Source organism: Neoarius graeffei, chromosome 20, assembly GCF_027579695.1.
Source record: "Neoarius graeffei isolate fNeoGra1 chromosome 20, fNeoGra1.pri, whole genome shotgun sequence".
NCBI classification, from domain to species: Eukaryota; Metazoa; Chordata; class Actinopteri; order Siluriformes; family Ariidae; genus Neoarius; species Neoarius graeffei.
Window position 1 is genome coordinate 54,795,776 of NC_083588.1, and position 16,012 is coordinate 54,811,787.

At 44.1% G+C, this 16,012-nt stretch overlaps 1 protein-coding gene across 7 annotated transcripts in view; it reads left to right on the forward strand.

The window, feature by feature from the left end:
• Window positions 1-16,012, forward strand: part of arhgap23a (Rho GTPase activating protein 23a) — a 174,560-nt gene that overhangs the window by 72,917 nt on the left and 85,631 nt on the right. For all 7 annotated transcript variants that reach the window (XM_060902026.1, XM_060902027.1, XM_060902023.1 and 4 more), the window contains exon 2: window positions 15,566-15,763. In XM_060902026.1, the coding sequence (XP_060758009.1) occupies window positions 15,566-15,763 (198 nt within the window). The remainder of the gene's footprint in view (window positions 1-15,565; window positions 15,764-16,012) is intronic.

Sequence of the window (16,012 nt, forward strand, 5' to 3'; positions counted from 1 at the left end):
GCTCAAGAAAAGTCTTTGTTTGTTGAATTGCTAACAGCTCAGGAGGCAGGCTCACGGTTCAGTTGGACTGATCAATGATCAGTAGGCATGGTACACTAACTCTGATAAATCTGTATGGTATGTGAGAAGGCTGTTTGTCACAACATCCAAAACAATTCCAAGTAAGCCACAGTGCAAAAACAGTCTCCATTGTTCTATGTAAGAGTGCTTTTCTTCAACACACAACATTGCACCATGATGATGTGAGCGTCCTTGGGCCCAGAACAATGTGAGCTCAGGCCAGCAGGGGAGTGGGTGGGGTAAATCATAATTGGGCACAGTACAAGGCAACCATGCCTAGAGAGAGTACACCCTAAGAGTCCTGGGATTTGAACTTAGAACCTTCAGAACTGCAGGTTGTAACTGCTGAACGACTCCCACCTTACGATATAATTTAAGGCAGATTGCCCTCATATTGTGTCGCAGTATAATCACAAGATGCAAATTTTGTCCAATTTTTTCACTACTACCAGCTCGACTGAGGCTTTAGACCTTCTCCTGAAGAGACCCTACCATGGTTTTATCTCCTCAGCATGCTGAAGACTGGGGTTTGCCATCTTAAATGCAGGACCAAGCACTGAGAAAAGCCCATGATTGGTAGTTGATTGGATGTTGAGCGGCATGGTGGTTTAGCAGGCAGTGTTGCGGTATCACAGCTCCAGGGTCTATAATTCATTCCTGAACTCGGTTTACTATCTGTATGGAAGTTCACACACACATTTTCTCCACCTGTTCAGGTTCTCTGGCTTCCTTCCAAAAACATGTCAGTAAGTTGATTGGTGGAAGCCATGGTCTAATGGTTAGAGAACACCAAAAGGCCACCGGTTTGATTCCCTGGACCAGCATGAATGGCTGAAGTGCCCTTGAGCAAAGCAGCTAACTCCCAAATGCTCCTCAGGCTGCTCTGGGTATGTTGTACATTGCTCTGGATAAGAGTGTCAGCCAAATGCTGGTAGGGCATGTGCCCTATGGTACAATGTACCCTAATGGTAAATTTGAGTTTCCTGTAATGGACTGGCATACTATCCAGGGTGTATTCCCACCTCAGTCCCAGTGTTCCAGGGCTATGCTCCATGAAGGAATCCACCCCAACCCTGATCAGGATAAAGCAGTTATTTAAGGTATGTGAAAGATTTGTGAATAATTGAACGTAGCGTTCCAGCGTGATGCTCATACCCATACCTCTTATGCCAACTCACATTACTATCAAGTCAAGTCAAAGTTCCTCCCATGCCAGAACCTGGTCTTCCCAGGCAGTCTCCTGTTTCAGTATTAACCAGGCCCTTAAGGCGTATTGGGCAGTGCCGATCTCCGCTTCTATAGACCTTGGCCTCTCGCCTATACAGCTAGGGCTACAGTGGGGGGCTAGTCCTCTGGTAACCACAAGAGTTTGACTCCCCACTTGCATCTGTATTGCAGCATGCCTTGCCAGATGGCAGTAGGTACCATTTTTATGATGGTCTTTGGTCTTTGGTATGACTTGACCGCGAGTAGAACGCTAACCCTCATGGTCCACATCACTATGGACTTGACAGTACATCCAACATCCAAGGCAAGCACCAGACCTCACCTTCAGTTACTACAATATTGCTCATTTAATCCCAGATTATAACAATTTTCAAAATGAGAAGTTTTCGTGTAAGCTTTGTCAGCAAAAGATGCATTTTACTTTCTGTTTCATTGACTTCTGTTGACTTATTTATCCATAGCTGCCAGTAAATCAGTGTGTCTTAGGAGATAATGGGAATCCATATCTTTTTTTTTGTCAAGTCAGTCTGTTTAAAGTTGGTTACACATTTTAAGGAAACCTTTGCAATTGTGGCTGAGCTACATGCCGAGACGTGCCCCAGGCAACTACGGAAAGACAACGTGAACTCTGCTGAGGTGAAAGCCATCTCAGCCACAGTGATCCTATTATACCACAGTGTTGTTATGAACTTATACACAGTGCAAAGGGAAACAGTTGCGACATTATAACCGCACTGTGGTATTGTGTGATTCATCATCAGTGTCAGTAATAAATGATGTTACTTTCCTGTGAGATTATGAGAAAATCCACAGCATTGAGTGCACTCAGAAAGGATAAATTGAACAATGTCATTTTGCAAAAGGCAAGGCACTTGCTCACACAATTGAATTGGAACATGTAGCGGTTTGAAAATCTTGTTAGGAATAGCAGAATTAAGAAGGACTTGAATGGATGGATGTTGCTGGAGGGGGGCAGGATAGGAGCAGTTTTTGAGCCTGCAGGGGTGTGTGTATATGGGTTTTGGGGGTAATAACAGGGCTTTGGTATTCTCAGCGACAGGAGGAACTTTGTGGTCGAAACTTGGCATGCTCTAGCATGCTGAACTCTCTCTGTCTTGCTCTTTTTTTAGAATTCACTTGTATGTTGTCTTATCTGAGCATGCCCAGACGTAGCAATTAGCTCTATGGAATTCACCATTATTGTTGGCTACCCTCATTCATTGATTCATACTTCTGTCATCATTCCTTTCTATCATTCTCTATCATTGTATCACCTTAAACCATCTTGTCCAGGTTATGGGTGGGTGAAATGGCGAACAATTCATATGGCAGTCCGTAAAACTTCATAGTATGTTAAGGGCGGCACGATGGTGCAGTGGTTAGCACTGTTGCCTTACAGCAAGAAGGTTCTGGGTTTGAACCCCATGGCTGACAGGGGCCTTTCTGTGGAGTTTGCATGTGCTCTATGTGGGTATGCTCCAGTTTCCCCCATGGTTCAAAGACATGCAAGTTAAGTAAAAAATACCCAGCTACTTGGTTTGCACAAGACAGTGCATACTTAGTGCTGGTCCCAGGCCTGGAAAGATTGGGGAGGATTGTGTCAGGAAGGGCATCTGGTGTGTTTAAAAAAAAAAAAAAATCTATGCCAAAGGGGTTGAAATTCAGTTGGGACTATGCCCTGTATTCTTCCTCTGTCACTGTGTAACAAATTAAATTAAATTTTTTAATTTAATTTAATTGGGTTCAAGCCGGGGCGGCACGGTGGTGTAGTGGTTAGCGCTGTCGCCTCACAGCAAGAAGGTCCTGGGTTCGAGCCCCGGGGCCGGCGAGGGCCTTTCTGTGCGGAGTTTGCATGTTCTCCCCGTGTCCGCGTGGGTTTCCTCCGGGTGCTCCGGTTTCCCCCACAGTCCAAAGACATGCAGGTTAGGTTAACTGGTGACTCTAAATTGACCGTAGGTGTGAATGGTTGTCTGTGTCTATGTGTCAGCCCTGTGATGACCTGGCAACTTGTCCAGGGTGTACCCCGCCTTTCGCCCATAGTCAGCTGGGATAGGCTCCAGCTTGCCTGCGACCCTGTAGAAGGATAAAGCGGCTAGAGATAATGAGATGAGATGAGATGGGTTCAAGCCCAGCAGCTGATGAGGATCTTTCTGTGTGGAGTTTGCATGTTCTCCCCATGTCCGCGTGGGTTTCCTCCAGGTGCTCTGGTTTCCCCCACAGTCCAAAGACATGCAGGTTAGGTTTATTGGTGGCTCTAAATTGACCGTAGGTGTGAATGAGTGCGAATGGTTGTTTGTTTCTGTGTCAACCCTGCGATGACCTGGCGACTTGTCCAGGGTGTACCCCGCCTCTCGCCCGTAGTCAGCTGGGATAGGCTCCAGCTTGCCTGCGACCCTGTAGAACAGGATAAACGGCTACAGATAATTGATGGATGGATGCCACAATAGGGCTGCACGGTGGTGTAGTGGTTAGCGCTGTCACCTCACAGCAAGAAGGTTCTGGGTTTGAGCCCAGCAGCCGACGAGGGCCTTTCTGTGTGGAGTTTTCATGTTCTCCCTGTGTCTGCGTGGGTTTCCTCCCGGTGCTCCGGTTTCCCCCACAGTCCAAAGACACACAGGTTAGGTTAACTGGTGGCTCTAAATTGACCATAGGTGTGAATGTGAGTATGTATGGATGTTTATCTCTATGTGTCAGCCCTGCGATGATCTGGTGACTTGTCCAGGGTGTACTCTGCCTCTTGCCCATAGTCATCTGGGATAGGCTCTAGCTTGCCTGTTGACCCTGTAGAACAGGATAAGTGGCTACAGATAATGGATGGATGGATGCCACAATATTTACTAGTGGCAGCAAGATGGCAAAACATGACATTACATTAATGGCATTTAGCAGACGCTCTTATCCAGAGCGACATACAACATATGTGGAGCAGTTGGGGGTTAGGAGCCTTGCTCAAGCCATTCTTGTACAACCACGATTCCAAAAAAGTTGGGACAAAGTACAAATTGTAAATAAAAACAGGATGCAATGATGTGGAAGTTTCAAAATTCCATATTTTATTCAGAATAGAACATAGATGACATATCAAATGTTTAAACTGAGAAAATGTATCATTTAAAGAGAAAAATTAGGTGATTTTAAATTTCATGACAACAACACATCTCAAAAAAGTTGGGACAAGGCCATGTTTCCCACTGTGAGACATCCCCTTTTCTCTTTACAACAGTCTGTAAATGTCTGGGGACTGAGGAGACAAGTTGCTCAAGTTTAGGGATAGGAATGTTAACCCATTCTTGTCTAATGTAGGATTCTAGTTGCTCAACTGTCTTAGGTCTTTTTTGTCGTATCTTCCGTCTTATGATGCGCCAAATGCTTTCTATGGGTGAAAGATCTGGACTGCAGGCTGGCCAGTTCAGTACCCGGACCCTTCTTCTACGCAGCCATGATGCTGTAATTGATGCAGTATGTGGTTTGGCATTGTCATGTTGGAAGATGCAAGGTCTTCCCTGAAAGAGACGTCATCTGGATGGGAGCATATGTTGCTCTAGAACCTGGATATACCTTTCAGCATTGATGGTGTCTTTCCAGATGTGTAAGCTGCCCATGCCACACACACTAATGCAACCCCATACCATCAGAGATGCAGGCTTCTGAACTGAGCGCTGATAACAACTTGGGTCGTCCTTCTCCTCTTTAGTCCGAATGACACAGCGTCCCTGATTTCCATAAAGAACTTCAAATTTTGATTCGTATGACCACAGAACAGTTTTCCACTTTGCCACAGTCCATTTTAAATGAGCCTTGGCCCAGAGAAGACGTCTGCGCTTCTAGATCATGTTTAGATACTGAGAGTACGTCGTGCGCATTCTGGCTGCCGCTTCTGACCAGAGCTTTTTTTAATTTATTTTTATTTTCTTTTTCTATTTTCTTCTTTTTTTTTTTCTGTGTGTTTGTGTAGTTTGGTGTTTGTTTGAGTGTTTTGTCCACCAGTTGTGGTGTAGCTCCAGACCCAGTTTTGGGTGTCGGTTCCCCCCAGGCCTTGGTTTGCCGTGGGCGATGCCTGTGCTCCCAGCTGTGGAGTGCAGTGAGCTCGTTGCTCATTTTACATCGTGGTTATCCAGCGCTCTGTGCTTTAATGCTTGGCGTGATGTTCTGAGCAATGTTGCTCGGTGGTGTCGCGGCGGCTGTGCAGGCGGTTTGGACATACCAGCGCTCTGCATGGCGGTGCTTCTGTGCTCGCTTTGTGGATCCATGGCGTGGTGTTCGAGCGATGTTGCTGACGGCGTCACGGCAGCGGTGCTGGAAATGTGGGACTCGTTTTCATGCGCCTTTCGGTGGGACTGTGGCTGCTACACCACGGGAATTACATCCTGACCTCTACTTGGTGGACTTTTTTTTTTAATATATATTATTTATTTATTTATTTATTTATTTATTATGTTTTATTATTTTTATTTTTTATTTTTTAATTTTTTTTCCTTGTCTATAATTGTAAAGCGTCCTTGGGTTTCTTGAAAGGCGCTATATAAAATTATTATTATTATTATTTAGATACGGCTTCTTCTTTGAGCTATAGAGTTTTAGCTGGCGATGGCGGATGGCACGGTGAATTGTGTTCACAGATAATGTTCTCTGGAAATATTCCTGAGCCCATTTTGTGATTTCCAATACAGAAGCATGCCTGTATGTGATGCAGTGCCGTCTGAGGGCCCGAAGATCACGGGCACCCAGTATGGTTTTCCGGCCTTGACCCTTACGCACAGAGATTCTTCCAGATTCTCTGAATCTTTTAATGATATTATGCACTGTAGATGATGATATGTTCAAACTCTTTGCAATTTTACACTGTCGAACTCCTTTCTGATATTGCTCCACTATTTGTCGGTGCAGAATTAGGGGGATTGGTGATCGTCTTCCCATCTTTACTTCTGAGAGCCGCTGCCACTCCAAGATGCTCTTTTCATACCCAGTCATGTTAATGACCTATTGCCACTTGACCTAATGAGTTGCAGTTTGTTCCTCCAGCTGTTCCTTTTTTGTACCTTTAACTTTTCCAGCCTCTTATTGCCCCTGTCCCAACTTTTTTGAGATGTGTTGCTGTCATGAAATTTCAAATGAGCCAATATGTGGCGTGAAATTTCAAAATGTCTCATTTTCGACATTTGATATGTTGTCTATGTTCTATTGTGAATAAAATATCAGTTTTTGAGATTTGTAAATTATTGCATTCCGTTTTTATTTACAATATGTACTTTGTCCCAACTTTTTGGGAATCGGGGTTATAAATCCAGGGAATCAAACCAGTGACCTTTTGGTCCCAAAGCTGCTTCGCTAACCATTAGGCCATAGCTTCCCCCAAAACATCCATCCATCCATCCATCCATTTTCTATACCGCTCATCCATTGCGTGTTGTGGGTGAGCTGGAGCCAATCCCAGCTGACATTGGGTGTGAGGTGGGGTACACTCTGGACAGGTCGCCAGTTTATCACAGCCAGTTGATCTAATCTGCATGTCTTTGAACTGTTGGAGGAAACCGGAGCACCCAGAAGAAACCCACGCATGCACGAGGAGAACATGCAAACTCCACATAGAAAGGCTCCATTCAACAACACCTGGAAATGCTTGCTGTGAGGCAACAGCGCTAACCACTACACCACCATACTGCCATGGCAAATCATAGATCATGATGTTTCAAGACGTTTTCCCAAGATTCAAAACACATAAACCACATTTCAGAAACTAGAGTTTCAGTGGCATTTTTATTTTCAAAAAATTTATGCATAAAAACCCTCACAAGTCGGGATTGAAACACTTGGTGTGCTGCTGCTGAAAAATAATAAAAGAGGGACTGTTGTTACATGTTGTTACCATCATGAAATAGATTATTTTCCAATATTGGCATGCCATGATGTGCTTTGTTCCTTTTCCACCACAGTAATTAGGTTTTGATTACAATTTTTAAAATTTATTTCAGAAAAAAGCTGACACTTTTATCCATGTATGGTTGTGTTTCATGTTTCTGTTCCTGATTTAGATTAGATATTTAATCAACATCTTTTGACCAACTGGAATCAACAATTCAACAACGCTGTGGTGGAATAAATTTTATTTATTCTATCCACATTCACTGGATATGAGCAATCGTGTGCTCTGATTTGTTTTTCTGACGTTTTTGCTAACAAAGTGACAACACGTCGCTGGAACGATGCTACGTTGCACCCAAAACAGATTTGAATGTCCAGTGAGTAACAATGGAGCCTTAATATCACCTCCACCTCAGAAAAGTTTGTTATAATGTTAAAATAGGTCACAACATTGATGTTGTACTATCATATCGCTCAGTCCTTGTCTGAGTCCAGCTCATTTGTTCTTCCTTGTGACTTTTTGTATCGGTTTCTGTTTCTTGCTTTCACTAGCACCTCAATCCATGCCAGGTTGAAAGGTTAGAAAGAACTCAGGGAATTGTGGAATGTCAAAACAGGATTACATCATTCAGGAGAGTATTCAGCATTGTTGAAGAGAAGGAGAGAGAAAGGAAGTGTGTGAGTGAGCCAGAGGCAAGCGAAAGGGGTGAGATCAGACAGGAGCGTAATAAATGGAACATGATGTGATGCAGAAATGGAGAGAAATGCGAGAAGAGAGAGAGAGACGACAACCGTGTGTGTAAAGGAATGAAGAGGTGGCCGAGGTAGTGCTCAGGTTTAGGGATGTTGGATTATAGAATAGCATTACTTTACATTACAGGCTTTTAGCAGACGCTCTTTATCCAGAGCGACGCACAACATACCCAAAGCAGCCTGGGGAGCAGGTGGGGGTTAGGTGCCTTGCTCAAAGGCATTTGAGCCATTCCTGCTGGTCCAGGGACTCAAACCGGTGACCTTTCAGTCCCAAAGCTTCATCTCTAACCATTCGGCCAATAGAGATCTTGCAGTCACGTGACCGGAAAGTACACAGCCGCCATCTTGTCGGTCAACAGCACAGCTGAATATTGCTGCACTCGTGTACAGAATGGATCAATTTCAACCGACGGACTACACGGCTCATTTTTCTAATGAACAGATAACTATATGTCTAAAATAAACGATCTACAGATTAGTGACCCTTATGGCTTACCAGACGGAGTTTTCACGACCGTGTCAGTGGATGTTGAACTGCCAGCGGAATACCCAGACGTGTATAATTACCTCATCAACTTTCCCTCGCTGTTCAGTGGTGAAGCACTGCGTGCTTATAAATCTCTGGACAGTTATCTTTACAGAAATTCAGGATTTGTCAGCGACTCAGATGTGGCATCTTGTAAACAAGAAAATGATCCTCACTGGATGGGTAAGTCACTTAAGTATTGAGTATAGCACTGACCAGCCGATTATAGAATAGAATAAGGTAATTCCAAATCGTGCGTGTTGTTTACCTGGCGTTGGAGAGAGAGAGGCTTAGCAGTGGAGATTTGAGTAGCTGTTTTCTGAGCTTAGTCAACAGGCCGCTCTGCAGCCTCGCATTGCTTCCACTCCCGGCGCCGCCTCCTTCGCTTTGCTTCCAATAACAATCCACGGAGACCCCGCTGGTCTCGCTATCTCGTCCGGAATGTTTTTTTTTTTCTCGTCCGGAATGTTGTGCTTGCAATGGAAATCGCTACAAACCGTCATTTTCTGCTGGAAACCAATGTCCAGTAAGTCCATACGGTTGTAGTGGATATTGAAGTCCGGTACAGACAAACAACACGCAAAAATACACACGAAAAACATAAAAAACGTGCACAGGTTGGGAGAGCTTGTAGCCGCAGCCGTTGTAGTAGAATTGTATATAGTAGGTTTTTCCAGAAGAAAAGGTAGAAGTAGAAGCAGAAGTAGAACCAGAAGTAGAAGGCGGAAATATGGCGTTTGACCGACAAGATGGCGTCTGTCACAATCTGGATCGGCTGTGACGTCACATGCAAGTGCTCCATAGCAGGAACACGTAAGAAAAGAAGTGCCATTTTTTACTTTCAGTAAAGCCCCAATAAAATCTTCCTCGTGTCTCTTTTTTTCCCCCCTTTGTGTCCGGCTCTTCTGCTTGTGTATATTTGAACAGCTGGCGAAATCCTCATCTCACCACACTTCCTGCCACAAACCAAGCACAGACGTCTTGTTTTTGTGTGGTAGGAAAGGGGGATTTTGTGCGCTCTTACGGAAACATAGAAACATTCACCTCATTATCCTATATATAGCAAGACAACACATACACAGAAAGTAACACGTGTCTGTGCTGCGTTTGTGGTTTTGATTTTCTCCGTGCTTCTCCATGGGGTTCAAGCATGATTACAGCATAAGTTTAGCTTAATTCTATACAATTAGCTTCGCAAAGACTAGATTTTTAGGTTATTCCCAAACTCCTCCGTACTCCACGTATTTCATAAGCGGCTCTGTGGTTCAGCAAAACAGAGTCAGAGCTTTCTCTGAACCCGAATCAAATACGACCCGACTGGAATCAGGGATTTTCCTGTTTTCCCCTTTGAGCCTGTTTGCAATTCCAGACATTTTTTCCCAAGCTGCGTTTGAGAAGATATTCCCAGAGGAACAGTGCCTAGTTGGCAGCAAAAACATGTCTTCATGACCATGTTGGGAATATCCCAGACGCCTCTTCCTTCTCCACTGGAGCTCTGTTTGCTCAGGTGGTCCCGGCGGACTGATTGACAGATGTGGGACAGCTGTAGAGAATGGTGGGCTTTTACTTCTTGTGACTGTCTGAGAAAAAGTATTCGCAGCCATGAGCTGAAGCGGGACGTTTATTGGGTAAACAAAGAAAGTACGTATTAATTTGTGTCTGTAAAACTGGCAGCATTGTATTATTGTATTTGTATTAGTCATTATTTTAGTTGTCTCCATGTTTACTTCCATCCAATCGTGGAGTTTAATTTCCAGATCTTCCCTTTTAATCGTCCAAAGTCTCACAGAATGGATAAGTGGTCTGATAAAATTGACCATGCCCATGAAGCATAGCTTGGGGAGTCAGCGAATTATTCATTTTATTAGAGTAGAAGAAAGCACAAACCAAGTATATTTGCGATTTAGTTTTCAGAGTTATTTTCCTGATTACTTGAATTGAATGAGTTTAATTCAAAACGTAATAACTCAAAAGCAAGTCGGCTTGTAAATAATAATAATAATAATTTATATAGCGCCTTTCTCAAAACCCAAGGTCGCTTTACAATTATGGGGGGAAAAAAAGTCCACCAAATAAAGGTCAGGATGTCATTCCAATGGCGTAGCAGCCACAGTCCCACCAAAAGGCACACGAAAACAAGTCCCAAACCGCCAGCACAGCCGCTGTGACGCTGCCGGGCAACATCACTCGGAACACCACACCATGGATCCACAAAGCGAGCACAGACGCACCACCACGCAGAGCACTGGTATCTCCCAAACCGCCTGCACAGCCGCCACGACGCCACCAAGCAACATCGCTCAGAACATCACGCCAAGCACTGCTGCACAGAGCGCTGGACAACCACGATGTTAAAATGAGTAATGAGCTCATTGCAGTCCATAGCTAGGAGCACAGGCATCACCCACAGCAAACCAAGGCCTGGGGGGAACCGACGCCCAAAACTGGGTCCGGAGCTACACTACAACTGGCGGACAAAAACACTTAAACAAAAACAAACATCAAACTAGACACACACACACACACACACACACACAAAAAGCCAGAATGCACACGACGTACTCTCAACCAGAAATGGAAAATAATGGTGTCAGTTGGAACGTATACTTGGCATTCTGTTTATTTCGGGAAACCGACTATTCAAAATCAAAGTCCATAGCATGGGTTAGAACATGGGCAGCAACAACACACAAGGATAATCAGTAAGTTGAAAACGGAAACATGAACAAGGTGTCACGTCAGTGTCACGTCTGCACTCGCTCAAGACGCTAAATCCCGGAGTTCACAGCAGCCATCAAACATGGCCGCTATGGACTGCAATCACCAACAAGCACCTCACCTTCCTCCTTCTCCAGATGTCTGATCAGCGCTAAACCTGTTCCACATTTCAGCCAATCACAACACACTACTTAAGGGCTCTCATTCATTCAGTTTATTGCAAAATAAACACTCAGTTTTAGTGCCTGACTTTACCAAGCCTTTATTCTCCGTGTTGATTTCCTGGTTTGACTTCAATCATGTATTTCTGACTTTGTCTTCTGCGCTGCCTCTGATATTCTGTCTGTGCGTCACTCGACTCTTGTGACATCTTGACTTTGCTTTTGGATTACGATTTGGATTTGTCTGCCAGTTTGCTGAATAAACACACACACAATCACACTCTCTCTCTCTCTCGCTTTTACATCTGTCTGTCGCCTGCTTCTCTGACACAAGGTCAAAGCCAGCAAACATGGAAACATTGAATGAAGCTCAGACTTAATTGACAGAAGGCATGAACAGACTTCAGAAAACAAATTAACATCTTCAACACATCCATTCATTATCTGTAGCTGCTTATCCTGTCCTACAGGGTCCCAGGCAAGCTGGAGCCTATCCCAGCTGACTACGGGCAAAAGGCGGGGTACACCCTGGACAAGTCGCCAGGTCATCACAGGGCTGACACATAGACACAGACAACCATTCACACCTACGGTCAATTTAGAGCCACCAGTTAACCTAACCTGCATGTCTTTGGACTGTGGGGGAAACTGGAGCACCCAGAGGAAACCCACGCGGACACGGGTAGAACATGCAAACTCCGCACACAGAAAGGCCCTCGCTGGCCACTGGGCTCAAACCCAGAACCTTCTTGCTGTGAGGCGACAGCGCTAACCACTACACCACCATGCCGTCCATCTTCAACACAGTGAGGTATAAATGGTTAAACTAATACAGAACAGCTAAACACAAGAAGGCAAATATAGCTGCAAGCAGCGATGAAGGGCCTGAGTGCTTCCGGTCTACCAAATCTGTCATGAATCTAACAAACTGCCTTGGAGGAGAATGTCAAAATGTAGCACGTGTTAAAATGCACAAAACCAAAAATAACTCACTTCCTGCTGAGTATGGCTAATACAATGTACATTACAATTTTGTTCGTCTTGGTGCACCCCACACACCTACCAAATTTGACACAGATAGGTGGAACTATCTAGCAGGCAAAAGTCTTAATGACATGTGGGGGCGCTTTGGAGTCCCCTGGACACACCCAGGGCTGAGCCTCTATCCCTGAGTAGCGGTGGCCAGGACTGATATGTGTACCAAATTTCATGAGTTTTCGCCCATGGGAACCACCTCAAAAATGGCCAAGTCTTGAAGAATAAGAATAAGAATCCTTAGGAAAACAATAGGGCCTTGCACCTCGGTGCAGTGCCCTCTGGTGGATATCGGAGGCCGTGCACCTCTGGTGCCTGGGCCCTAACAAGCACATGATGAAACGGGGCAAAGACAAGACCAAAACAGAAACAAAAAAACAAACACACACAAGCAACACATGGTGCTTGTCTCCACTGGGGACTGCTACACAATCCGTGGCACCTTGATGATTTTATATCGGCTGCATCCGAATACTCATTCTGTACTAACGTAGGTTAAATACCTACGGTATGACCCAACTGTTACTGTTGCAAGGACACAATTTAGATGTATCCCCTCGTCATCTTACCTGTCCTCTGATCCAGATGATCACAGATGACATATACCCATGTATGCCATGAAAACGTAGAAAACTTTTTTCTGCAAAGACAGAAACTGTTCCTGATACTTACATTTGTACACCGTCGGAGACACTACTTGGACACTGCAACAACTAGCTTCATTTCTGCCCGCCATCTTTATTCTATTTTCCCAATGGGAATTCTTATTTGGTTATTCAAAGGCTCCAGGAGAATTACAGGATACTGTAGTGTGGCATATTTGCATGCTACGGATGTAGTAGATCATCGCGGTATCATTTGACTACTATTAAATGCCTATTGAGTATTCGGACACCCTACATACTGCTTTTGGTGTACTATTACTGTGGAACTACTGTATCTGTATTCGGATGCAGCCTTAGTGGAAAGTTCAGGAATTAAAACTGTGTCTAAAAGAAAAAAGAAAAAAGGTTATTGTACACATTTAAATACTGCGTCTAATATTTGAATGGTTGAATTACGTGAGTAAAATAAATACTGAGAGGTTCTGTGCAATTTATTTTACAATTGAAGGGGATTTACTGCAAAAGCTTTCAGAACCACTAATATCAAGGATTAAGTGTTTGGAAAATCACCAGATTTCCTTGACACTTGACCAAACTTGTAACTCGCAAGTTATAGGGTTCTTGCACAGGGTTCAGGACTGGAAACCCTGGAAAAGTCGAGAATTTTAAAGAACTAACATAGGGTGACCAGACGTCCCGGTTTTACCGGGACAGTCCCGATTTGGGGTTGTGTGTCCCGAGTCCCGACAAAAGTCTGTCGGGACACGGATATGTCCCGGTTTTCGCCACTTGCGACGTTTGCGACTGAGCAGCGTGGGAATCATTAGCGGAGAAATGTCTGCATTTACTATTTTGATGAATTGACAGGAATCGCAAACTTTCCTGGTTACTGCCCCCTGGCCCTGTGGCATGGGTGTTTATTTAGCCGCATTATTCCAGACAACAGAACGTGTTGCCATGCAACAATAAAATAAACATTAACTGGCGCGAATGTTCTTTGTCTAGCAGCCAGCAGCAGTAATGCCGCAGCAATTATGCCGAAAAGAAAATGTACCTTTTCCAAAGATTTACAGGGCACCTACCCCTTCCTCCGAGAGGTGCAGAACAATGCGCACGAAGCCTACTGCACACACTGTAAGTGCTTTGTTCTTGTACTGAGCTAGGTAGCCTATGCTGCAAATGCTGTGCGCTCCTGTGGGGGCTTTCCTCGGGCTGTCGCCCCTCTCCTCCTTTACTGCTGTTTTGTTTGAGTGTATATTTATGGAAGCCGCGAGAGGCCCTTCATATAATCTTTTTTTATTCACCTTGTTATCCCGAGATAACGACATAATTAATTCAGGATCTCGAGAAAACAAAACCGTTATTCCGTGATCTCGAGAAAACAAAACATTTATTTCATGATCTCAGCTGGATCACTGTATCTCCGTCGGTAGAGACGAAGCCGGGCCAGTCTTCTGCGGAGGTGCCGTGGACTAATTTTGAAATTATCCCTTATTAAAAGACTTAATGCAATCTCTCCGTGTCAACCCCTGATCAAAATATTGCCTTATTAGGTGATCGATTATTCCAGACATTCTAATGACCAAAGTTGCGTCTATACAGAATGAGAAATAGCCCCAAAGTCAGCATATCACAAGTCTCTTGGCGCCCCTGAATGAACCATTTCTCAGCTGTTTACTCGAGATCATAAAATAATTGTGTTGTTTTCTCAAGATCCTGAATTAATTATGTCGTTATCTCGGGATAACAAGGTGAATAAAAAAAAAAGAATTATATGAAGGGCTTCTCTCGGCTTCCGTATATATTCTCAAATCACTTGTCTCTTTTTTGTTTCTGTTTAACATACCATTCTGACAGTTTGGCCATATTGCTGTGTTGAACAGCTTGTTGCACCTTCCATTAAAGTGTTCACTTTTGTCCACATCTTCTTGCTTTATTCATTCAGTTGTGGGGAATGGTTAGTAAGGTTGATTCTGACCTAGGCTATGTTGAGGTCACATATCTACTTTTTAAGTTCATGCTATAGTGCATACAGTTTTAGAGATATAGCCTACATGTGCATATGCGTTCTTCTTGGTGTTCTCACAAACAGGTGAAATAAATCAGTTTAAATGTGGCCTATGGACATAGCCTGGCCTATTCTCAGCCATTACAAAATCTGTTGTCTGACCATAATTTAACTGATCTGTATACCACTATGCTACTAGATAACAAAATGCCTGTTTGTTTTATTTCATGTGAGATGTTGATAAATGTGAGCTTCAACAAAATGATAAGAGCACCTCTCTGAGTGTCACGTTTACGTAAAAAAAAGGTGTGCGTGCACGAGCATGGTCGCGCGCAAAAGTGTCCCGGTTTCAGACTCGGGAAATCTGGTCACCCTAAACTAACAAGACCAAAAAAAAAAAAGAAAGAAAAACGTTTTGCTGTATGCTGAGGTCTTTAAACTCACTTCAGATACTCCCTTATTTTCGACTTAATACATCTCACATTTCAGGTTTTCCATTTTCCTGAGTAAGTTTCCCAAGAAAAGTCTCATCTCCGGATTGTATTGCTTCCCGGTATGTGAACACATGTTTGTTTACCAGATCTTCATTTCTGATTTCTGTTTGTTCTAGACAAAGGAGCGAAGAGATGGGATTTCATCGTCCAGTGATAACCCTCGGCCGGTCCTGGGGGGCGGAGCTGAAGGCCGGAGTGTGTCCTGGCAAGGCCCGCGGACGCTGGTGCTCCATAAGAACTCTCAGGGCTTCGGCTTCACGCTGCGGCACTTCATTGTATATCCGCCTGAGTCGGCTTTGCACACTAGCCTCAAGGTAAACCGCCAGTTACTGTAAACACCCTCATAGCAACTCGGAAACAAAACCAAAAGCCAATGTTTACATAGACAAAACGTGAGGATGGTTTGTTGTGTCATTAGTCACGATCGGTGAATTCCCACTTTCAGTCATGCCTTAAGTGTTGGTATGACTGATGTGGGCAGAGAACTCATCATAGTAGCTTTTTGAGGTTTCCTGGAATCCTAAGAGCAGATTGGTGGTAGGTGACAGGAAGCATTAGGAGGT